General features: G+C 42.2%; 1 protein-coding gene across 1 annotated transcript in view; it reads left to right on the top strand.

Moving 5' to 3' along the window:
• Positions 1-380: 380 nt before the first annotated feature.
• LOC311062651 (steroid hormone receptor ERR2-like) overlaps positions 381-26,126 on the top strand; it is a gene marked incomplete at its 3' end in the record, with an annotated part of 45,669 nt that continues 19,923 nt past the window's right edge. Inside the window, exons 1-3 of the mRNA XM_084081852.1 lie at positions 381-526; positions 14,140-14,558; positions 20,532-20,648. Of these exons, the coding sequence (XP_083937978.1) occupies positions 477-526; positions 14,140-14,558; positions 20,532-20,648 (586 nt within the window). The 5' untranslated portion in view covers positions 381-476. The remainder of the gene's footprint in view (positions 527-14,139; positions 14,559-20,531; positions 20,649-26,126) is intronic.

The following is a 26,126-nucleotide window of genomic DNA, read 5'->3' on the forward strand; positions in this document are numbered from 1 at the left end:
TTGCTCAGCTTTAGTGCGCTCTCACCACTGCTGCTCTCTATCCATCTGCCTCTCACTGTCTCTCTTTTCTCACTCCCCCTCTTTCTTTTCTTTCTTTTCCCTTCTTTGCCCATCTGTTCCTTGTACCTCCTCTCTTTCACTCCATCCGCGTCTTCTTCCTGTCACTTCTGTATATTTTGTATCACAGCATATCTGCACTGTCTTCAAACAATATACAGTACGCAGCCTGAGCAGTGCAGCAGCACCTGTGCAGCAGACTGGAGTTTGACAGGACAAGGCAAAGGTGTTTTGGAGGGCTGAGCAGGGGAGGTGAAGGGGAGGCGACACCCAGGAGCACCTGAACTGGTATTTGTTTTGTTTTTTTTGTTTTTTTACAAGAGTGATGTGGAGACTCAGGAACTGATCAATTTCCTCCAGCTTTCCCCTCGGTCATTTTTCTTTTATATCACAACACCTGGAATGCTTAACCTGGACTGATGGATGTTTCCGAACTGTGCATCCCAGACCCTCTCTGCTACCACAACCAGTAGGTGCATCTCTATTTGTTTTAGTCTCAGCTTCCTCTGTTTACCCATTTGTCTCCATCGCAGGTGATGTGATTATTTATTTATTCATTTTCTTTTGTCTGTATGTTGGGGGCAAAATAAACAAAACTCTTCAAAAGAGATAAGCATCGGCCCAAAATCGGAATTAAGTCACTTCAAAGAAGGGAATTAATTAGTTTGGACATGGAGCTCTGGGACATTATCCCCGTTCGTGAATGGGACAGCGGCAGAACTCACCGCTGCTTGGAAGAGTGTATAGCAGCACAGCAGGTAGTGCTGATGGACCAGGCGACTTTTGGCATAGCGTAGCCTCCTGGGGGTCGGTGGGGGTCTGAGTGTTGTGCCGTACAGAGCTGCACAGCTCTGCGTTAGGATACAGGGCTTACCCCGAGCCACGGGGAATAGCCAGCCAAAGGCAGATTAATGACAATGATATCTGCACAGAGATCCTCCCGCAACAGCTGTGGTCTAACAGTGGCCCAATGCAAAACAAAGCGTGTGTGTGTGTGTGTGTGTGTGTGTGTGTGTGTGTGTGTGTGTGTGTGTGTGTGTGTGTGTGTGTGTGTGTGTGTGTGTGTGTATTTTTATGTGAGAAAGGAAGTGAGAGTGAGCGTATATGGTGGAGAGTTCACTGTTGTTTTACAATAGCCTATTCAACTAGCAATATAGTACATTCATTTGAACAATTGTTCATACATAGAAATGATTGTGTGCATTTGCACATTCATCTGTTTTACATGCACAATAAAGCAATTTTGATTTAAAATTATATTGATTGAAATATACAATCTTCAAACTCCAATTTTGATATGAAATGATATTGATTGAAATATGACAACCTACTGTACAAAACCTACAATTAATGTAATTCTGAGAATTCTGAATGTTAGTAAAAAAAGACTGCAGATGGTATGAACTGAGAGAAGTTAAAACTAGTTACCGTACTGCACTCAGTGTACCTACTGTACAGCAGAACGTAAACTCCATGAAAAACTATACAACACCGTATTAATAATTCGCCATGATTCAGCAATCTGAATTAGTTAGGTTTAGGATGAAACACTGAAATCTGTGTCAGACATGCATGATTACTATACACATAGTCCTGAATATATGGAAAGAGGGCCTTTCGTTGAGCTAATTATGACTTGAGGAGGAGACGTACTATGGCCCCCTCTTAATGTTAAGCTGTAGATGGGATTGGGAAGGTTTAAACTGATTGGCACTTTGTACGGGACTACGATTATGACCGTCTCAAACCTGTAAGTCTCATTACATAGAATCACGGAAAAACCTGTGTGTGTGTGTGTGTGTGTGTGTGTGTGTGTGTGTGTGTGTGTGTGTGTGTGTGTGTGTGTGTGTGTGTGTGTGTGTGTGTGTGTGTGTGTGTGTGTGTGTGTGTGTGTGTGTGTGTGTGTGTACTGTATGTAAAAGCAAAGCACAATTTTATCGAGCTTGTAAGTTGCAGGCGTCTATTACTCTACACAGAAAACCTCTTACAAAAATCAAGTGTGTTTAATTAGTTTTAGTTAGTTTACTCTGACTTATATATGAAATTAATTCCTGAATTATATATAAAAGTAAATGCCTTTGTAATAACTGAATTGTTCCAGCATAGCTATAGATTTGATATGCCCTTTGTAACATTCCAAAATCTTAATTAAAGTATTTAGATATATTTGCAAAAAGCCACTTAAATGTTAATGCACATGATTATTTGTTATTAGTTTTAATTTAGAAATGTAAACTAAATGTTACTGAACAGCTGCACTATAAAGGATTAGACCATCTCTAGTGACTATCTCTCCTGGTTTAAACAGTGCAGGGAAGGAACAGTGGTGTTAGTATAAAACTTGGAAATTCACTTTTCAAAGTAAATGCATTCATTAATTGATAAAGAATATTTCAAAGTGACCTGCTGGAAAATTATGAACCAAGGATTGACAGAATTAATACTGTTTACCAAATGAAAGAAATGTTTGCTGTTTTGTTATCTCCCTGACACAAAAGTAACAGTTAGATTGTATTCCCTTTAAATATATTTTAAATTATATAGGATTTTAATCTCTTGTTTTAGCAATATTGCAATTCCACAATATACACCATAATAGTTACCACAGTTGTCAATTCCATAAATTTCTGCATTTAATACTATCCAGTATCCACTGATCTTAAAGATAAAGAAATATCTATTTGATTTTTATATTTTACTGAGATGAAGAAAAGAAACGTACCAAAGCCCTGGGAGCCTGAGAAATTGCATCTGTTTATGCTTGTGTATGGGGAGATAGAAGTTTATATTCTTTACATTGTGCTTACATTGTGTGTGTGTGTGTGTGTGTGTGTGTGTGTGTGTGTGTGTGTGTGTGCGCGCGCGCGCTCGCGCGTGCACACATATGTGCATGTGTGCATACATGCATGCCGTGCGTACGTACGCGTGTCCGCGCACACATGTGTACGTGTAAGGGGGGAGGGGCTTGAGTGTATGTATGTGCTGGCATGTACAAATATTTGACAATATGTGAATCTTTCATTTTGCATAGTGCTGTGTTTCTGTCCAATTTTCTACGTGAGACAATCCATGTGTCCTATGTACTGTATAGTAACAATACTCAGAACATGCACGAGGGCATGACCAAACTTTCAAAATAATTACCTTTTGATATTGTCATGCTGCCATTCACCTGTACCAATTCATGGTTATGATATCGTCGCTGTCGGGCAGAAACATTGTATCTCCATATTTCATCTATTTATGTTTTTTCATAAATTATTGTCCTATTTTACACTTTGTCATATGACAGTGTTGTGCAAAATTAGCAAAATTAGCCCATCTACAAGCAAGCACACGTCACGATGCGATGTGTCTTGAGCTTGTTTAGTGGCTATTTAAAACGTTTGTGTCTATAATGACCAAAATTCCGCCCAACATTGACAATATCATACTGTAGTTGCTGCCTTAAGTTTATGATGATGATGATGATGATGATAGTAACTTTAAGAAACATCAGAGTTCTGAGCAAATGAACAGTGCATAATTATGAATTAATAATACATAATTGTGTACAGCTAAGAAAAGAAAATAATTATTGAAAATTCCCTTATGGTGGAATGTCATATCTACTATTACAGTATCTCTACAGTACTATTACTGTATAGAATATACAGGCTGAAATGTGTGTCAAAGTCAAGGTAAATCTACCATAAATCTACGACACTGGGGCAGCTTAGGTAGGTTTGGCCTTTGGGAATGCCATTAACCCCAATGGAAGCTTTGGCCAGTTAACTAGCCTATTAGCCCAAGCCAAAAGATGCTAATGGTGTGATGTCCACTTCTCACGCTAGCACTGTTTCTCAATGTCTGGTCTGGGCCCCACCAGGGGTCCAGGGCCTGTAATTCTGAGAGGTAACAAATGGAATTTTTTTTCCATCTTTGGGAATCCCAATATACACTGTAAAATTGTCAGCGTTCATTTAACTGTGGACACAATGGAACTGAATCGACATTTGTAACCTGTGGTGGTCCTCGGACCCCACGTTGAGAACCAGTGCGCTATGGTATGTCTCTCCTAAAAGGGCTTGAACTGTGGGAAATAACTTCTCTATCTTCATTGATGTATCTTGTCGTCGTAAAAGAGGATGACTCTCAAATGGCACTTAGCTATAGCCTACTTTAAACGAGAGGGGTTTAAGTAAAATGGTACAACGTCAGAGGTCACAGTAGTGTTTCTCTATTCATGAGCCCTGTCACGACAACTGACTGGAATGATAATGATATTGTATTGTAGTGTTAAGAATGAATGTTTTTTTATTTAAAAAGAATACATTTTAGAGCCATGTTTTGTATTGCAAACCTGAGTGTAAATCAGAGACTGTCTTTATAACATGGGTCAAAATGACCTGCAGCCACCCTTTGTTACAAAGTAATATAACACCAAAGTACTGTACACGGTAGTGCCCTTACGTGTCAATTCTTACACTGTGTTAAATGAGCTCTCAGGTTTTTACTGTGCATCTAAAGTACATGTCTATATTGGATCATCCTTAGGCAACATACAACACAGTGAGTTTTAATGATCTTCAGTCAACAACTATTTGAACCACTTAAACCCTATAAACCCTATATACTTTGTTGTACGTCAAATAGTGAAAGCCCCTCTTCAAGCTCAAAAGACGTCACAATGCGATGCTCTCTGCGCTTGTAGATCTGCTATTTTTACAGATTGTTGCGATTTTTGCCAAATATTTGCCTATTTTTTCTGAATGTTCACCTTATGACATGCCAAACCTAAAGTAGTTCTTCCCAGCTAAAATAAAACTGTCTATTTACAACTGTGACTAATGCTAAATCAGTACTTCTGTACTTACATTAATGACACCAACTTTTTCTGAAAGCCAATGTTTTTTTAGCTAAATTAGATTTGTTGAGGGGCTATACGAGACAAAGAAGAGGTATGAAAAAAACTCATCTTGTGAGTGTGTTAGTTTATTATTAATTTTCAATCATGGGTCCATTTAGTACACTGTTTCCCAAACTCTGGGTCGGGACCCATTTGTCCGTCGCGGACACATTTTTACGGGTCACAGTAAATATCCTACAGTTTGTTTTTAATTACTATTATTCCAAAACATTTTCAAAAAACATTTTCTTTTAAAAGCAAAAATGTTCATGAATTAAAAACAAATTCAATGATTTTTCAAAAGAATTTCATGAATAAAAAAAAAAACAATCTAAAAAATTCCATACATTAGAAAACAAAGTATTGAAAATAGCCGATCTACAAGCTCACAACGCGCCGTGAATCGACATGTTCTGAGCTTTTAGAGCTGCTATTTTCACTAGTTTGGGTCCCGGGCAAACATCTGATTTCTCTTTTGGGTCTTGAGCTAAAAAGTTTGGGAACCACTGATTTAGTATGTCCATAGTAGTCCATACAGGTGCTTGTACTAAACAAACCTACCGTACAAGTGTATATGTCACTGTCGCGTGGAAACCTTGTATGTCCAAAACCGTTCCTTTTCTTATAATAAAACGAAACCATAGTGAAAGTAGCCGATCTACGAGCTTGTAGATTTTCACTACTTTTGTGTGACACTCTTGTATGACGAAGTATGGCATTACTATACGAAAAATGTTAAAATATGGAGATAATACGGTTCTACCCGACAGCAACGCAACGATATGCACATACATGTGCACGTATAAACACACAAGCATGCACACACACACACACACACACACACACACACACACACACACACACACACACACACACACACACACACACACACACACACACACACACACACACACTCACGGATGAGACGGAGGAATCACATACTGACCTGCAGTCTAATTTTAGCCACACCATATCATGGGAACACCTGACTATGTCCGTTAAGACAGTGGTTCCCAAAGTGGGGTCCGGGGACCCCAAAGGGCTCCTTGAGGGGGTTCCAGGAGGTCCACGGCAGATTAACTTTAATGTTATGGGGGTCCCTGGCACAAACTATTTATCAGATGGGGGTCTGCAGTCAAATACCTATCAATTTGGTGGTCTTTGACATTGAAATGTTTTGGAACCACTGGGTTAAGAGAATCACGTACTGTTATCATATCATGCACTGTAGGATGTAGGGTTAGTTATGCATTCACATCTGAGAAATAAATGCCCTCAATGTAATAACTAAATAATAAAACAATAAAAGCCATGGTACAGTAAGTTGCAACTTATCCTCCTTAGTGTAATTTATTTACCGTCACACTGCACCATTTTTCGTATGCTGTGGCACAGAACAAAGACTGAAATAGAGATTAGATAAAGAAGCTGGGCTGAGATCAGGTTTGTAGAGAAAGTTGGAAGAGTTTGTGTAGATACTTTTAGCCCCCTCATTAATTGCTTCTCGGTATGTCTTCTTTACATTGCATTACATTAAGAAAACTTGACCCAGAGAAACAGTTTTGTATATATATGCAAATTCTGAGCACAATATTTAGCTGTGAGCTGGATATTAGCATACAGTATTTCCAGGCATATACAGTAGCTTACAGCATTTCCATACGTTGTGTATGGTGTGTTCCAGGCGGTGCAGATGAAGGCTCTATAGTATGTAGTGTAACCTGAGGTGTCTCATGTCTTCAGCAGCTGAAATGGATCTTACTCACATATATTGTGTTGTGCCAAAGCTCAGGATTACTGCTGGAAACAGCCATAATATAAGAGTAAAAATCCAATACCGCAATCAATGATGTGCTAAAGTACATACGGTGTATACAGTATACATGTATGGCAGATGTCATGTGTTCATGTCAGATATTTATGAACGAGAGAGATGTGTGTATATTTATGTGTTATAGGTGCAATGGTAAAGGAATACACCTTTGTTAGTTTGGGATATGCTACGCAAACGTTTTTTTTTTCTTAAATCACATTTCTGTCGTACATTTTACTCTTTTATTTTATCTTTTTGCCTAATATTAAATTAGTAATAAAAAAAAAAGTTTTACAAATATTGCACTGATTTATCCCTTAAATTAATCATCCTTTGGTTATGTCAAATCCTTTGTATTGACATTTCTGAAAGCCAAAGACGCAAAAAAAATGTATTGTCTTCGTCTACGATCAAAGTTAATTGTGATGCACAGTAAAATCTTCAGTATTCATGTATACATTTGTAACTCTGCGAGTATACCACCAATGCAACATTTGCACACACTTTAGTGTTAAATTGACACTGAGGATTTCACTGTGTGCAATTTAACTTAAGTTCCCACAGAAGTCTACTTGCTTTCCTTCACTGCCCGGGAATACCACTGCACTGTAAATGACACCACATTAATTGAAGCAAAATGAATGGAATGGATTAAAACAAGATTCCCAGAGGGGCACGACCTCTTCCTGTCTTAAATGGTGGTTCTACACAGACAAATATGTGGTGTTCATTTAACCACAAGAGTGTAAAAACGGACCCATACGGGTCCATTTGCACAGTGTCAGGGTATTAAATGTGTACTGCTTGCAGTGGAAATGAGTGGGACAGGCCTAAGTAACAGGAAGCCATCAGGACGTATGAGTCTACTGATGGATGGCGGGAGCAGGTGGTGGAATAGTGTTCCGTTATGTTCCCATTATGAGGCAAAAAAATACACCACTTGCCTTGCAATTTAAACTTTTAGCTTACTTCCCTAATAGTAGACCATTCATAACGGAGTCAAAGAACCATACTTAGTTGACCGGGGTCCCCCAAGGCGCTATACTAGATCTGCTTCTTTTTACCCTCGACATCAAATTTGTTTGTAGGAAATAGCCGACCTACAAGCTCACAACACGTCGCGACGTCCGTTGTGAGCTTATAGATCTGCAATTTGTCCCCCCCAAAGTAGGTACTGGTTTAAGTGGTTAAAGGAAACAAAACAAAAAATGTAGAACATCCATGTGCAGAACCCTTGCATGTATTTTACGCATGACACCCTGTTCCCAGTGTTCAGAGTGACATGTTTATTAATGGCGATAGCCACCGCGAGGGTACATCGGCGCTGTATGGGGGGGAGTGGTGCCGTGTGACTGCATCAGAGGAGAAATAACTTCATTACATGTCATGACCCCCTTCTTGATATAGATATATCCTTTAGGCACGTTGTCAAGGACTCTGAATTCATCAGGATGTAGATGGACGCTCTCAGCAGCGACCATTCAATCAAAACCTGAAAGCGGGGGTTTGGTGGATATGCTAAGTTGAGGGGAATGCGGAGTTCTCTGAGGGGACCTCTTAGAATTAGAATGAGTTTGTTTTATTGATCAAATGAAATTAACACAGATACGCACACACACACACACACACACACACACACACACACACACACACACACACACACACACACACACACATACACACACACACACACACACACACACACACACACACATAGACACACCGACACTGTGCCTAATCATGGAGTGTTGGTTGGCCACCATGTTTAATTTAATGGGTCTCATTGTTGCTCCACGAGGTCCCACGTTGTGAACTTAATTCCTCTTCACCGCGTTAATTTGCATTGTGTCAATTGACCGGGGCGCTTACTGTATAAGCTTGAGTCGCAATTGAAATTCAGCCCATGCTCTGATATCATTAGGCAAATGCAAAGTTGTGTCATTTACACATTTAGAAAAAAAAAAGAGAACGAGAGAAAAGCCTATTTGCGCGGGACAAGGCTCGCTTGTGATTATCAGTGGATGTTATTACTGTGGAGAAGCAGACGTTTGAAGGTTATGTTTCTGGGCAGTAATTGAAATGCAAAATAACATTAGGATCGATGGCCATCTCTGTTTATTTATGAAATCAATATCGTAACTGTCCCTCACGAGTCCCTCTCTGATTCCCAATGACGGCTTAAGTCTGTGCTCGTTTATTCTTTCTCCCCCATAACCTCCTCCTTCAGTCTTTTTTAAAGGCAGTTAGGGGTGTGTTTGACTTTGCAGGGAGAGCAATTTCCTGGAGGTAGTTGATGTGTATGTAGATGGAGGTTGATACTCCAGGTAAGGAGACATCATCCATGAGGGAAATCTATGCAATCTCTCCTTGTGGCAATGACATTGAAGAGGCCATATGCTGGAAGTTCTGTGTGTGTGTGTGTGTGTGTGTGTGTGTGTGTGTGTGTGTGTGTGTGTGTGTGTGTGTGTGTGTGTGTGTGTGTGTGTGTGTGTGTGTGTGTGTGTGTGTGTGTGTGTGCGCGTGCGCGTGTGCATGTGCGTGCGCTGTGTGCGTGTTGTGTGCGTGCACTTGCGTGCATGTCCGCGTGCGTGTGTGTGCTTGCGTGTGTGTTACATCTGCCACATACTGTAAAAGCAGCATTGTTCGCACTGGAAAAACTTTCTAAGGGATTCTTCCAAATTCTGCAACTGCAGATGCGTTGAGAATCACCGGTTCACAGCGTGAAACCCAGTTGTAATTGTAAAAGCTTGCTACCTTGCTTTCCTTTTTGTTTTCTATTACAGATGCATTTTTCAGTGACACAAATTACAAATCTGCTCTGTATTCAGCCTCATATACTGTACATTGTGCCAGGTGTAAAATTAATCACACAATTATGTATTTGTTTACATATTTATTTATTATAACATTTATCCATATTTTTGATGACCTTCAGTTGTGCCAACACTATGTTACGTTCATGTTGTTGTTACTACTTCACACTTCAGCGACACAGACACACACACACACACACACACACACACACACACACACACACACACACACACACACACACACACACAGATGCATGCACGCACACACCCTCCCCCCCCCCTTACATTTCCATTTATTTCACAGTCATTTTAGCCGCTGACTAACAGTGTAATCTATGTGTCAGCCGAGAAGGGGCCACTCAGTTTAAAGCTGATAGAGTTTGCCCCAAACAAGGACAGCCTATCATAGAAAGATTAATGAACTAATTTCATGCATGGCTCCTTGCCTCTGTCCTTCTGCGCTTCCATGTTCCAGTGTGTGTTCAGCGGCCATGATTTACGTTGTGTTGTTCCGTGCTACCAGCTTAACCCTTAACAATAATACCCCTCCCTCCCTCCCGTCCTGCTCCCTTCCAACCAGTGGATAAATACGTAGTAAAATGAACGCGGGGAACACGGTTTTTAACTCTTCACATGTCACCGGGCCTTGCCATGAGGTCAGTGCTGTGTATACAGTAAAATCCTCAGTGTTCATTTTGCTCCGAAAGTGTTCAAATGTAACCCGGGTCCATTCGGTTACATTTGTACACTTTCGGAGTTACATGGATGGATGTTACACGGATGGTTATGGATGAGACACATTTTCTTTTTTTCTTTTCTTTTTTTTTGGGGGGGGGGGGGTGCATGTATGTGTATGTATTGTGTGAACATTTGTGAGTCTGGAGTGTCTTTCATGGTTTAGAGAGGAGGTTGACAGTTTCAGGATTTATGCAGTGGAACAGGAGATCTGCAACACTGCCAGCATGACTTTGCGCACACGTAAACACATGCACGCATGCACACACACACACACACACACACACACACACACACACACACACACACACACACACACACACACACTGCTCTGGCGGCTCATTTTCACACTCATTGCACTTTGGTTAAAATGAAAAAAAAGGAAAAAGAAAAGGCAAAGCAGTGGTCACTGAGCATGGGTGGCATTTCAGACACTGTCCCAGTGACTTGGTCACGTTTATGCATTGTGGAGGTCCTGCACGTCTTAAACTGCGTGGCACAGTCTAGACAATCTCCTTCAGAGTGTTGTGAACACACCGGCCTATACCGTACAACACACAGGCACTCTCAGTGTGTAGAGCCACACTGGACCTCCGAGAACAGGTGACCTTCACGTCTGTCCGAAGCGGTTTTGCGTGTCCACTCGGTTCGTACCGTTGTGTCTTCTGTGTGCAGTGGAGCTAACGCTGCCCCACTAGACATGAGGCGCAGTGCGATGTATCGTCAGGGAGGGGTTGGGCAGGTTAGTGGGAGGTGGAACGCACAAGGAAAAATATGCCTCTTTTTTTTTGTAATAGGAGAAACCAAATTATGAAACTATGGGGCTATTTCTGTCTGCGAGAATTGGTGGTTCATGCCATTATTTTATTTCGACAGATTTGAAAGGACCCATTAGAAATTTCCATTAAACCTAACAAAAAAACATCTCCCAAGCGTTATTGCGCGCTAAGTGTGGAATGAACTACTTTTTACATATGCCACAATGTACTATTCCATAGGGAATCCCCCTATCTGGCTGCGATGGAATCCGGAATGATGTATTAACTGTTGCCGTGCCGCTCTCTCTCCAATTCCCTCCAATGGGGGAAAAAATACACCTTCCAATTGACTATAGGTGCAAGTTGACTACTAACAAGATTTAACTTGAGTCTCCTAAATCTTTTATTAACCGCAGCAACCTCTGAATCAAGCCCAACATAATGTAGTATCGCTCCATCTGAAACTGTGTTAACAGTCCCGACTGATTAAAAATGCATAAGGAGTGTCTGGGACCCGTAAGAGGAGGGTTTATTTTTTCATGCCTCATCTGAAACAGGAAGGAAGCAGGGGATCAATAGATCTGATCTGGACCCAGGAGTAGGGGCTATCTCCCCCCCCCCCTTCCTCCACCCCCCTTTAGCAGTTAAAAAACAGGTTTCATGTTGTCTGGGCCCCTGACGTCTTCATGGCTCTGTATGCATACTGTACTGTACTGTATTTGCACATGTATGCTGTATAAAAGTCAAATATACCAAACTTGAACAGGGCTGTTCTGCAAAAAGAGCATTATATTTAATTAGGGAAAACGTTCTGAAGAACCCACTGGAAACTGGGCACAGCAAAAGCCTCAGTTTTAATCTTACCCATTTATATAAGGGTATACAAATGTATATGGGTCCATTTGAATACTCTCTGAGTTAAATTAACATTGAGGCTTCTACTTTGTAGTTACAGACATTATTTGCTTGCACTGCTTCCCCCCGCAGTGCTCTCCCAGTGTTTACAATTCACAGCCATGTAGACCCAAGTTGTGCAAGATCAGCACCAGCTGTGATAGACAGCGACAGTGGTTTTAACACCAGCCCTGTGTCAGGTGGATTCCTTGCCAGTTAGAATTCTGTATCTGTTTATATTAATTGTCATATTATTCAGGCTATTGCCATTGTAATAACGATGCCAATGCAACAAAAAGAGGATTTGTATCATGTTGCCTTCCGTTATGCATAACAACAACCCATTGCATCAATTACAAAGGCAATATTCCTAGAAATGTATATGTTGGTAAAGTACTTGTACAGTAGTACAATGTGTTAATTTGTAAATTGGTTACATTTATAGGACAGTAGGACTCTCAGAGTTAAAAATGGATAAATAAACACTGAGGACTTTATTTGTGTAAAGGAAGTAATGTTTATAACAACAAATTATATACAGAAGAATAGTTCTACTGTACACAATTTACTCCTAATGTTTATGATTGAAATTGTGTTTAGGGAATTTCACCCCAATTTAATTAGACCCTATATTCTTCATTGACAGGCGCAAGTACAGACCCTTTCCCCGAGGGTGTGCACTTGGCCCCCTCCTTTTTTCCCTCTACACCAAATCTCTTCACCAAAATGTTTGCCTGTTATTATGACATGCCCATACTAGGGGCGCTAGGGTTCATGTGGTTAAGCTGTCACACCCCCCTCCACCATCTTCATTACCCCATCCAACCTCTCACTTAAATCCACCGTAACCGAGCACCGTCCACTGGCCAACCGGACCAGGACTATCGATTGGGTGTATCACCCTGTCATCTTTGCATATGCTGAGTGTAACACCTCTGTGTCCATTAACGGCCTTCTGGAGTTTCACTCATTCATTTACAGCTGGCATAGTACCAATCACGAGCATCGTTTGCAAGATGTATGGGGCTTCTGTTGACATGGTCGTTAGTTACCATTTCGCCTGAGAGAAAGGCTTCAGTAGTATATCACTTAGCAGTCCAAAACACTCCCCGGCTGTCCTTAACATAACCTGTTCAAAGTAGGAAGAAGCAGGCATTGTGCGGCCATAAATCTATACAGTAAATCTCCTTTGAAATAACTTGAGATTGTGGAACCGTGTCATGGTCCTGAAAAGCTGACAGCAACATTTTTTTGCCAAGTTGTCCGCTGATATAGTTCAAGTTATTTCTATTTCTATTTCTATTTATTTTCTTTGTTTGCACTCTTTGTACACTGCTAATCAAAAGTCTGTTTCACGCCTGGATAAAATATTGGTGACAGTTACATTGGTGAATACCATTACATTTAGCTGTACATACAGTACAGCTAAAAAGAATCGAAAACACCCACAAACTGTCATCAAGTGCTCTGCTCAATATAGATAAACGTTTAACCACTATTTTCACAGAATGTTTGCCTATTTTCATGGAATTTGTTCCTATTATGGCAAGCCCAGAATAGGGTTGCTAAAGTTTTAACAGCGCAATGTTTTGGTCAAAGACCTTCAAGCATCATTCTTCAGACTACACTTCAATATTAGTGTTACATTAACACTTTGAATGTCACTATGTATGAGTTAGTTAGAGGGGGTTTAAGTGATTTTTATGTTTTACTTCTCATTCTTATTTTGTTCAAATAACTGTTAAATAGTTCCATATTCCAATATCAATAATTGAGTGATTCTTCAGTAATATGGGTCTCCCCGTCTCTCCAGCTCTTTAGGAAAATACATGTTCAGGTTGGGATACCAATTTCATCCAATCAAACAAAATGCAACATAAATGAGCAACAAAATTGGAACCCCTGTTACTGAACATAAAACTCTCAATCTCTTTTTATATATATATATATATTCTGATAGTAATCAATCAATGATTACTATCAGAATATAGAGTTGAACTATTTAACAAAAACCTTTTGTTTTAGACCAAATAAATATCACTTAGCGCCTTTAATTTCCATCATGTGTCCTGTTATCTTCATAATATACCAGCTATGTTTTGTTGTTTTATACTAAATCATTTTTGAAACTAAAGTCATGACTTAAACTGACGGCCACCCTGGCACTGTGTGTTTTCCCAGGTTGCTAAACAGAATGCCCTCTGAGGACCGCCATCTGTCCTCCAGCTGTGGGTCCTACATCAAAACTGAGCCATCCAGTCCGTCCTCGTCACTCGTAGACACCGGCAGCCACCACAGTCCCAGCGGCAACTCTGACGCCAGTGGCGGTTACATTAACGGCACAATCGGACGGTCGCACCCGCTCGACTCCCCGCCGATGTTCAACCCGGGCATGCTGGGAGGCGGGGCCGCCGCCTGCCTGCGGCGCTACGAGGAGTGTTCCGGGGTCGTGACGGACGACTCGCCAATCAAGTGCGAGTACATGCTGAACGCCATTCCCAAGAGGCTGTGCCTGGTGTGTGGTGACATCGCCTCGGGGTACCACTACGGGGTGGCCTCTTGTGAGGCCTGCAAAGCCTTTTTCAAAAGGACGATACAAGGTATTTCTCAAGGTATTATGCCCTACTTATGCATAGATGCGCACCAGTGTCTCGCACCAAAAATAGCAGATCTACAAGCTCACGAGGAGTCACAGCGCACCCCATTATGAGCTTGTAGATCTTCTATTTTCGGTGCACGATACCGTGGCACAGCTAAGTATTAATCACTCTTTACCCTTTTCGCCTCGCACTGATTCACCCTTACCTGCCCACTGAAGCTGGGTCGGTCTAACCTGGCCAAGGACACATTCTAAAATAGGTTTTCTACGTCTCTGGCAGGGTAACAGCCAAGTAGAAAAGTTGCTCATGGCGTGAGCTCATGACTCACTTTGCTGAGGTCCTTTGGCGCTGCGTTGTAATGATGTATTGTGTGAACCACCTTACAATGTAAATATAACCGCACTGTGTTTTTGTATGGCACTCATTCTAAATGCTTCTCACAACCAGTGCCAACCACTTCTCTAATTCATGGGAGTACATATTTCCCTGCTGAGGGATCCTTTTGTCAGGTCTAGCACGTGTTCTAGTGTGCTGGTATCCAACCTGTGCCCCAGCTAGGACACTAAATCAGTGGTTTTCAACCCTTTTCATGTCAAGGTCCATTATTTATTCGTTCTTTGAGCCACGGACCACCGTGTGATGAGATTTAGCCTCTCAGAACCCAACACTTAAAATATTTTGTTGTTGTTGGATACGATTTTGTACACAATTCCATGCTGTATTGATGTTGGTACCAATAGGAGAGATATCAGGCAAACGTTGATCAAAATAACAATTAAGTAATGCAGATGTTTAACAATAATGTAACTCTTGAGAGCGTAAAATGAAACCAAATGGACCCGTTTCATTTTACACTCTCAAGAGTTTAAGATCTATAATGGTCCATTTAGTTACCAACTCTCCATGATTTAGTTGGGGACCACCTGGAACCCCCTTAAGGACCACTGGTGTTCCCTGGACCACTGGTTGAGAACCACTGGACTAAATGGTCTGCATTTCTATAGCACCTTTATCTATAGCTTTTACATTCACCCATTCTCACACACCTACCTGCTCATCGGGAGCAATTAGGAGGTTCAGTGTCTTGCTCAAGGACACTTCAACACAAAACCAGGAGGAGCCGGGAATCGAACCAGGACCTACCTCCTGAGCCACTGCCACCAGTGTTGGGCATTAACTAGTGTTACTTAGTAATATATTACGGTATTATTACTTTACCCAGTAACGAGTAGTGTAACTTATTACAGCTGCTACAGAACAGTAATATTATTACATATTACTGATCCAAGTAACGCTGCGTTACTTGTTACAATGAACGTGATTTGTTTTAGTTTCCGACCGAGATAAAAGAGCTCTCTCTTCACTGTATTAGTTGCATTGTCTATGAGCCGGCGCTGCGGTGTTTCTGTCTGTGTCCAGCAGTAAGCTACAGATCCGTGGAGCAGCGCATTTAAACAGCAGAGAAGGTTGTCACATGCGCAAAAATAACAGATTTACAAGATATTATCACTGTGTGTTGGTACAGGATGTTCTGTTCTTTTTAAGCCTTCTCCATCGCGCAAAGTTATAATGTAGGCTACTTGCAGGTCTGTCATCTGCCGCAGATCTGTGTTCCTCCTTGCGAGGCTCAAAAACCAAGCCATGTAGGCCTACTGTATACATGCATGCATACTTTCAACACTTAAGGTCCTTACACAACGGGGGCGATTTTTTCATGCGAATAATATGTTTTTTTTAAAAACCTTATAAAGTCAATGCAAGCTTCCACATCACTTTCACGGAGCGAAAAAGCGTATTTTATTTATTCAGACCGAGTCCGAATGTTGCGTATATTCGCATAATCGCCGGTGTGTAATGACTATTAGAGGTTATTATTTAAGTATGTGTCAGTCAAAGAGCCATTGTAAACTTTGTGCAGGCAGCATGACCTAATCGCTTTCTCCCGTGGTCTGTGAAGTATTCAAGTTACTGTACATCTAAAGCCGAATTTAATTTATACTTCGTCGTACGACGGGGTCGCGCATCGAAAATAGCCGATCTACAAGCTTGTAGATCTTCAATGTGTTTAGTTCTGCTTGGTTGATTTTTGACTCCTCCTGTAGGGATATTTATTATTCCGATATGGAACAATAAAAAAGAAAAACTGTAAAAATAAATGTATTATAATATTCAATATAATATATTACTCAAGGAGTAATAAGTAATAAGTAACATATTACTTTCCTAAGTAAACACTGCTGCCACCTTAATACAGTGTGATAATTATGAATTTCCGCAAAGGGCATGAGCTGTATATATGATGGGTTATGATTTTTTATGTTGCCATGTGTGGGAAATGATCCCGATTAATGATTTGAGCTGTGCTAATGTCCCATAAACCAAAATGCAGAATTATGCATTTGCGCACCACGTCGCCCACTCAACGACTTCTGGTTCATTCAACCACTTAAACCCTATATACTGTACATAGTTGACCGGAGTCCCCCAGGGGTACATATTAGGCTCCCTCCTTTTTTTCCCGCTGCACTAAATATCTTTGCCAAAAATAGCTGATCTATAAGGTCACAACGCACCATGTTTGTGACGTGTTGTGAGCTTGTAGATATGTTATTCTCGCCGAATATTCAGCTATTATGACATGCCTAGAATAGGGATGCTAGGGTTCTAGTGCTTAAAGGGATAGTTCTCAAGGGATCAAGTCTCCATGGAGTGACTTATCGATAGAACAAAATGATTTTTTTTTGGGGTGAACTATCCCTTTAAGGCTGCCAACTGATTGCTGGCTTCAGGGCAAATGGTGTTGCAGGGATACTTAAGCACATGAAAAAATAACATCAGCACATGATTGGCTGCTGAAAAGTGATGGTGCCAAAATATATCTTCGTATTCATTTTTGGGGCTGCGCCCAAACTTTTCTTTTATGTTTTCTGATTAACTGACAAGGACCAATAACATCAGCCAATTTATTGACCTGGTTACGAATTAATGTACTTCTGGTGACACTCTGTCATTAAATAAAGGATATGATTGCCACATTGTTATCTTTGATGGAAGTTGGAGTCGTTTCACAAAAACATGATCAGGTGTTCTCTTTGAAAACACTCAAATCAATGTCAGGAAATCGTTTATTATGTCGTCCTCTAAATTACAGAATGGTTGGATGGAAAGACCAATATGGTATACTGTAGGTCCTCCCTGTTTTAACTGTGCTAAACATGTCTGGTACGTTATGGTAAATACTTTATCTGCCTATACAAAACAACTCAAAACACTATACAAACCAAATTATTGTTTCAGTCATTTTTTAAAAGAATATCTTATGTTATGTATATATTATCAGTAGTTTAAAGCTTGTTGTTGCTACATACATCTCAGTCTGACTCAACATCTGAGGAGGGACATACAGTGCATCCGATTAAGGACTGTAAACAGCGCTCATGTCTGACTTTGTGTTGTCTCGCACAAATCCCCTTTCTTCTTCTCCTGGTTCTCCTTCGTGGAGGACAGACCCGTAATGAACCTAATCTGTCCGTCATTCGTCCCGAGCCCCGGGAGTTTCAGTCAATAACAATCAGTGTTGGGTGACTGTAATTAAGAACCAGGCATTTCATTGGGAGAAAGTCAGCGGCGAGGGTGGGGAGGGGGTGGATCTGTTCTTTGCCCCCAGGCCCCGCTACCCTCCACCCAAGGGGGGAGGAGAAGGAGGCCAATTAGAAGCTCAGGCACGTGTCGCCGGGGCAATAACAGAGGACGGGGAGAGGAGGGAGACTCTGAGAAGTCCTCTAAATAAAAGAGAGCGGGACACGGGATGAGGGACATGGTCATTCAGTGAAAGGAGAAGCCCCTTTAATGGAATGGTAATCAGGAAGGGGGGTCCCGGCCTCCGGGAAGGAGGTGGACAAGGAGAGGTCCAGCATGAGTGGAGATGAGCACGTGGATAATAGCATGGCATAATAATATATCAAAATTTAGAGGGAAAATAAGAGAGGTTAAGGAAGGATATTAGAGTGGTTGAAATGTCCTTTGAGGAATAAAGGTGGACATACGAGACCTGATTAACTAATAGGGTATGCCGACAGTAAGCTTTTAGAGAGAGTCCGTTTAAGACAATAGTGGATAATCTGCCACCCTCCGCACGTGTGTTATTATGAAGGTGTTTCTTTGTTACATAAATCAATTGAATCAGTGAATGATATGAGTTCAGGTGCTGCTGTAAAAAGAGCTTTTCTTTCTTTATTATTTTCTTATTCCGTTTAATTTATTACATTTCCTGCTTACTTCCTTATCCTCATTAACCCTGTTTTGGTTAGATAAAAATAAAATAAAATTCTTAAATAACAAATAATGATACATTTAAAAAAAAATATATATATACACTGTATATAGCTTTTTTTTGCCAAAATAGCGAATATAGCAGATATAGAAGCTCACAATGCGTCACAACACGACACGTTGTGAGCTTGCTGATTGGCTATTTTCACTATTTGTCATAAAATCGAGTTTGTATGTGAAAAAGGTTGTTCAACATCTTACGAAGATGAAGAAGGTGAGAGGAAAATCGTATCAATGTCTGCGCTGTGTCTCTTATAGCCTCTATACACACTGGTGCTGTGCTTTAATTTTCCCTCTGCTTAGCCCACCGGGTTTAAAACGACTTTACCCCCCCCACCCCTCTCTCTCCACCCCAAACGCCACAGCAACTCCTGCCAACATGCTGGCACTGTGCCACAGGCCCCTCACTGCGCATGTGACCCTGCTGGCACCGTTGATGCCAGAGATCCTGACAAATGTTGGCACCTTCTCCTTGACCAACAAGGGGGGGCCGGGGGGGCAGGGGGGGAATTGGGGGGGGCGCGCACACTGGCAGGTCTGCAGCACAGACAACACCTGGTTTGCTGTTTTTAGGTACCATTAATACATTTTTAGAGTTGCGGGACATTGTTTAAACGCTCAATCAAGGGATCTGGACGGCTCGGGGAGGGGAAGTTTTTGTCATTGGATTCTCGAGGTCACATCAACTTTCGAGGGATGGCGTAATGATCCGAAATGAATTTGTCAACCGGAACCTGGTGTGCAGAAGAAGAAGAAAAAAACGCACAAAAAAAGAGAAAGAAAAAAGAAAAAGAAAAGAGAGCTCATCCTTTTGTTACATGGCAGCAGATACAATATGTCTGCCTTTCTGGCTGTTTTTGGACCGGAGTGATTAAATTGCATAGGAAATATTTCCCATACTGAGCCAACAACTGTCGAGACAGAGTTGAATAATACATCGAGCTTTGCCATATGATACGAGGGCCTTAGATTGGCAACTCTAACAACAGCCCCGATCTGGCCTTGCTGGGGAACATTATGCAGAGTGCTCACCGTCTGTGTGTCCATCTCACAGCCCGCCACCGTGGAGGGGAGGGCAGCTCTCCCATCATGCTTTAGGTTAAGAAGCGTGGGTTAGAAGGGGTCGCGGCGAACCTCGCCGGGAGGACGCTCTGCATTAATGAAGCTAATTTATCTGTGAATCAAAGTGAGGGTGGGACTCCGGGGGCGGGGAGGTGCTTTTTACATGTCCCATCAAAATGCCACTAAACCCTTCTCTCCTTCGAGAGTGTCACACGGGGTCACCTTGGGACAGGTGTGTGTGTGTGTGTGTGTGTGTGTGTGTGTGTGTGTGTGTGTGTGTGTGTGTGTGTGTGTGTGTGTGTGTGTGTGTGTGTGTGTGTGTGTGTGTGTGTGTGTGTGTATCTGTCTCCCCGGGTCTGTATGTTGTTTACAATAGGGGACACGGTTGAAGCCAGACAAAGAAAGACTAAGCTTACTTTTATTTCCTGCTAGAGATAGCGGTTTTGCAGCGGAAACTCTAAGAAATGCACTCTGGATTTAGCTGCGTACCCTTTCCATGAAACAATCTTCCTCATTTTTATATACACCCTACACATTTAATTTTAGATGTTCTTTCTTTTTTCTTCTTATCTGTTACAGGAAATATCGAGTACAGCTGTCCGGCCACCAATGAATGTGAGATTACCAAGAGGAGACGCAAGTCGTGCCAGGCCTGCCGTTTCATGAAATGTCTCAAAGTCGGCATGTTGAAAGAGGGTGAGTTAGGATTTTCACCAACTGTTCAGTGGCTTAGCTTTCGCTCTCTTCCTCGCCTGTGTCAATTTAATATTTTATATGAATTAAAATGTGATAAACACAAATGTCAGGGTGAAAACATTACTAGAATCAAGAATACAGGTAACTGGAGGTTTCACAGTGGATCAGTGGGGCCTTGAAAAAACAGCTTGTTACCACCTTTGCCTTGATTTTCGGGAATCAAGACAACACCATTTTTTCATAGATGTATTGACATGTAATCCTTCATTTGACAAAGATATGCCTGATTTATACTTGGTTGTGCGCCGCAATATACTATCTACAATATTTTGTAGAATAGGCTCACAACGTGCCGCGCTGATGTGAGCTTATACTATAGATTGTCTATTTTCAGTGTGGAACCCGTATGCAACTACATATATCAAGCCATATGATTGATTTATACTTGTCTGTGCACCGCGTCGCACACTGAAAATAACAGATCTACAAGCTATTTTCAGTGCGCAACACCCATGCTCAACTAAGTATAAATCAAGCCTTAGACCTCCACCCATCCTCCACTGGCTGCAAGGATGATCAGTGATCATCAGTGAACGCTGGGCTGCATGCGGCCTCAGGGAGACACTTATGACATCACCCATGAGCCTTACACATCTCCACTGGGCTGGCCAGACAGTGTCCCAGTGCCGAGCGCGGACAGACAGAGTCTAAGGAAGAAAAAAAAACACTAGAAAAAAAAAAATGCTGAGCTGGTTGTTCCTACCAAGTGTGGCTGAGGAGAGAAGAAGTGTAACAGTACTCTTGAAAAGCACAAGCTGTTCCCCCGAGACGTCTCTCCCCTGGGTATCTCCCTCTCCCACTCTCTCTCTCTCTTTCCCTACTCCGTTTCTCTCCACCGTCTTCCTCCGCCTCCCCACCCCCCCCTCTCCTGTCTGGCATATTGATCCACTAAATGCTTTCCGAACATCCCACCTCACTTCCTGCGTGTGTTGTTTCTCCTACAGCCTTGGGGAGTTCACGAGGAAAATCTAGCCCATAGATTTTTTTTTCCTTTTTTTTTTTTCATTTGTGTGTATAGCTAGAAGAGCCATTCTAAACCGATGCATAAAGGGACTTGTCTCTGAGCTGTACCGTCCTGTCGTATGATGAAAAGCTTTTGTCACACCCGTGCAAAGCAACGCGTGCATTGCGGTGACGGTCCGGTTTGGGCCGCTGCCATTCACACCGATAACTTGCATGATGCATGGCCTAACATAACAAAAATAGCAAATTGTTTATGGGCTTGACCTAGAAACACAACAGTCGTAAATTTACTAAAGTAAGTTAGAAAAAAAAGAAACCCGAAATACAGTCTCATCATGCTCTGACAGCACTAAAAGCATCTCATGATAGAAGCCAGCAGCAGTTAACTGCAATCTGGTGAAGCCAGATGGTATGCTAGATTCTTGGTAACTGTCCACTGTTATAACTCATCTTTCACAATGTACATACCTCTGTTTGTCCATCTCCCAAACCAAGGGTCAATCACTGTACCACTGTAGCAATCCTATTTATACAGACACCTGCACAGCCAAATCCTCAGTGTTCATTTAACTCTGAGTGTGTACAAATGTAATATGGACCCTTAAGGGTCCATTTGGTTACATTTTTAGTCCATTGAGTTACAAATGGATCACAAATGAACACTTATTTCTTTAGATGTTTCTGTGCAGCCTCTTTTCAGCAGTCACACCATCGCATCTCATCCCATAAATCTTGCCCAGAGGCTTTTGACCCACAACCAAAACAAATAATGTTGCCTCAGGAATAAAGCTGTAACTATTAGCACATGCTTAAGGGGCAAATCGCTAGGTATTGTCTGTGGCGGCCCACACTAAGCCACGATCAGGCCAGACAATCAGTGCCGCGGAAGGGAATTCGACTCCACAGCCTCCGCTAGCCCGCGCCGCTCTTGAGACACACAGCATCACGGCCGCTTGCTCTGAGTCGCGCGGCGGGTGATTCTCTGAAAAGTGACGGCATTCAATTAAAAGGAAAGAGGACATTTAATCGCTACACAGCGCTGTGGCGCGGCCTCTCGCAGACTTTGGGGGGGCTTTGATCATGGTATCAGCGGGGGATCGAGGCTTGCCCTACTTCATGTAATGAGATCACCGTAGAACAAGTGGCAGAGGGGCTGGTCATGGAAAAGGCATAATCACATAGTGAAAGATGAACACGAGGTGTCGTTCATGAAGAAATCTAATCTTGAGGCATCTTGAGGAGAGATAAATGACAACAAGGCAGCCACAGGATAAATGAAAAAACAGGGTGAAATATTAAAACTAGAAAAGATGACACATTGGTAACATATGGGATATGTGGGATTCATTACCCTAGATGCCCCTAGCTTCAATGTCTGAGATTCAATAAGCAGATTTGTCTTTGTATTTTCAGATCTGGCAATATTTGTTTGATAATTAGTACATATTGTAGAGATGGAATCATTAATGACATGCGTACGTGACATGTTTGTTTTATTTATTGAAAATTAAGTAATTGAATCTGTCTACCATTGGTGTATTTCCGTGCACATCCTAAAATCCTTTTATACCTGCTGCAGTGGGAAAATATGATCTGAAATGCCTCTGAGAGAATTTTTGAAAGGAGATATTAGGCTTTTAGATGCACACTGTACCGTACATACAATACCCCTCCCTCCAACTGCCAGGGTCAGTCTAGTATCCTTGGAGGTGCAGTAGGTGGAACGCCTCCCACTTTCACCAACCGCTTTACCATCTGAATCACGCTACCTTTACTTGCTAAGCCCATCGCGTCACTTTGCGTGTGTTGGGAGTGGAGAGGAAATCTTGGGGAACGAGCTGTACTGGAGTGCATGGGAAAAGAGCCACCACACCACAGTTCATCAGGGATTGGGATAAGCATAATCAGTCTGTAAATACAATTAGCCAGTTGAGATGAGAGCTACATCCCTAATCTACTCTATGCAAGGTGAGGTGTTCAACATGTATTAGGTCTGCTTCAGAGTGTGCGCCGTCTGTGTGAGTGATGTGTGTTTGTGTGTGTATATTAATTCACGTGAATGAATTAATACATGGTATAGTGTGTGTGTGATTCAGGAAAGGTTTAGGGATTATGTGCAAATGCGCGTCTATTGACTATATGTCAAATGAATAAAGATGTAAGACATGGTGGACGTTCCTTTGCAGAACAGGCTGCTAAGCTCCATTGCATTGCTGCAGGACAGTGTCTGGATTTGGGAAGGCAGGGCGAGCCGGCTGTCTGAGAAAAGCAGCCTTGCTCATTGGCCCCTTACATATCCAGCTGAGTCTGATAAAAGGTCACAGGCTCAATGGAAAAACTCTTCACGTACTGTAATTATAACTCACAGAAGGTATGGTGTCGGCCGGCACTGCCAACACACTGTGTCCATAGCTAATATCAGTGCTAATACCCCATAGCGTTATTGTATGTTGTTTACTGTTTCCAGAAATCAAAAAGGTTTATGTTTTTAATATAATTTGTACAATGCAGGATTTTCATTTATTTATTTATAGCTTCAATTTAGTGCTACAGCTGAATTAGCACTGGCATACAATTTACTACTCACATGGCTATGGCTGTGGTTCACAAATTAACATGTCAAAATTGTTATGTTCTAATTAGAAACGCAGGCCCTCTTGTCATATCAATCAAATCTCAAACAAAATGGTCTGTTCTGATAAGAACATTGCCAATTATAGCCTCAACTTAAAGCAGTGCATCTGTGGTGTATTCTGTGCTGCTGGGGATTTTCTGACACCGTACTAATGTCATAGATGAATACAAGCGGCCAGACTATTTTGGCAACCCACACCGCTGTCTCGCCCTCGCCTCAACCACAGATAGGTATCAGCAGTCTTTCCTGAGCGAACGTGGCTAGCAGGGTAACGTTACAGCCTTATTTTCCTCCAGCCACATACACAAAAGATTAGTGAAGCCATATCCAATATCACAGACTGTCAGGTCCCTTCCCAATCAATAGACTTAGATCAGAAACCAATCGATGCACCGAGATTACACCATCAAAATAAAGATATAGCAAAAAAGTTGATACTATATGGCTGATCCTAAACCCATTTGAACAGCACAGTGATTCTTTTTTTTCCCTTTTTATGTACCACTCACAAAATGATAAGAAAATAAAGATTATGTTTTGTCTACAAAGACAATTTGACTTACGGTATGCCTGTTCAACCATTACCCAGCCCACATCTGTATGTACACTCATGGGAACATAACTCTTAAGAGCTGCATTCTGTGCAGTGGTTTGACAGCTTTAGTTACTTTGCAGATTTACATTATTATTACAAAACGTACATTAACCAATTTTGAAAAATAAAACAAAAAAATGCATAGTGGTACTTAGGCCTACGTATGCCAATCATTTTATACTTGTACTCAAGTTAAATTTGGAATACAGGCCTTTCACTTGTAACACAACTACATTGTGGTATTTCTTTTACTTAAGTAAAAAATAAATAAATCAGAGTACTTCTTCTGCCACTGCATTCTGCGTATGCTATATGAGAACCTTGGCACTTGTTTGCAGGCCCCGTCTATCTGTCAGCGCATGTGTGCCGCCCTATGTGCCTTTAGGGGGGCATCAGAGGACCTGACAGACCCCCGGGCCCACCCGGAGAGCCCGGTCGGGCCTGTCCTCACTGTCTGGCAGGTGATAGATCAGACATGGAGTTGGAACACGTGTTCCTCTGATGAAGGGGATTTGGTGAGGTGTTGACCCCTCCTCACAGCCCCCCCTCACCCCCCCCCCCCCCCCCCCCCCGCTACACACAGACAGCACTGTACTCTCTGCTGTGCTGTACTGTACCGCACAACTCACAATGCATGAGCAACTCGTGTTCATGTACACACACGCCAAAAGGATAAATCACCACTGACAAGTGACATGGAATGGGACCCTGAGGAGCAAGGTTGTCGCTGTTACACCCCCCAACCCCCCACCCCGCTCTCCCTCTCTCGCCTGGCCTTTCTCTCACTCGATCGGCTCGCGGGGGCCGCACGGCGCAGATTTGTATGAAACGCCGCGCACGGCTATAGCTATAACACATGCCACCGCCAAATACACCAGGGATTCCGGGATCGAGCCCCGTGGCGGCCATCTCCAGCCGTTGCAGATGTTTCCGATTACCGCCGCACTTGTGGGCCAGGGAGGCTCTCTCTCTCTGTAATACACACAATGCTGTACACACAGTAACACGCCTTCTGGACACGGCGGCTCAGAGTTATGGGAAGTGTAAAACACGATAAAGAGCGGGGTGTCAGTGTGTCGGGCTGTCGTGGGAGCGACAACTGCTTTGTCTTTTCAAACCGCTGGGGCTTTAGAACAGGTGGGAGGGTTTCAACCCTTATCTCACGGCCCCCCAGCCCCTCCCTCCCTCCCTATGTCCCGTCCCTCTCCCAGATCCCGTGTAATTA

Source organism: Gymnoscopelus microlampas (assembly GCF_963454915.1).
Source record: "Gymnoscopelus microlampas genome assembly, chromosome: 16".
Lineage (NCBI taxonomy): Eukaryota > Metazoa > Chordata > Actinopteri > Myctophiformes > Myctophidae > Gymnoscopelus > Gymnoscopelus microlampas.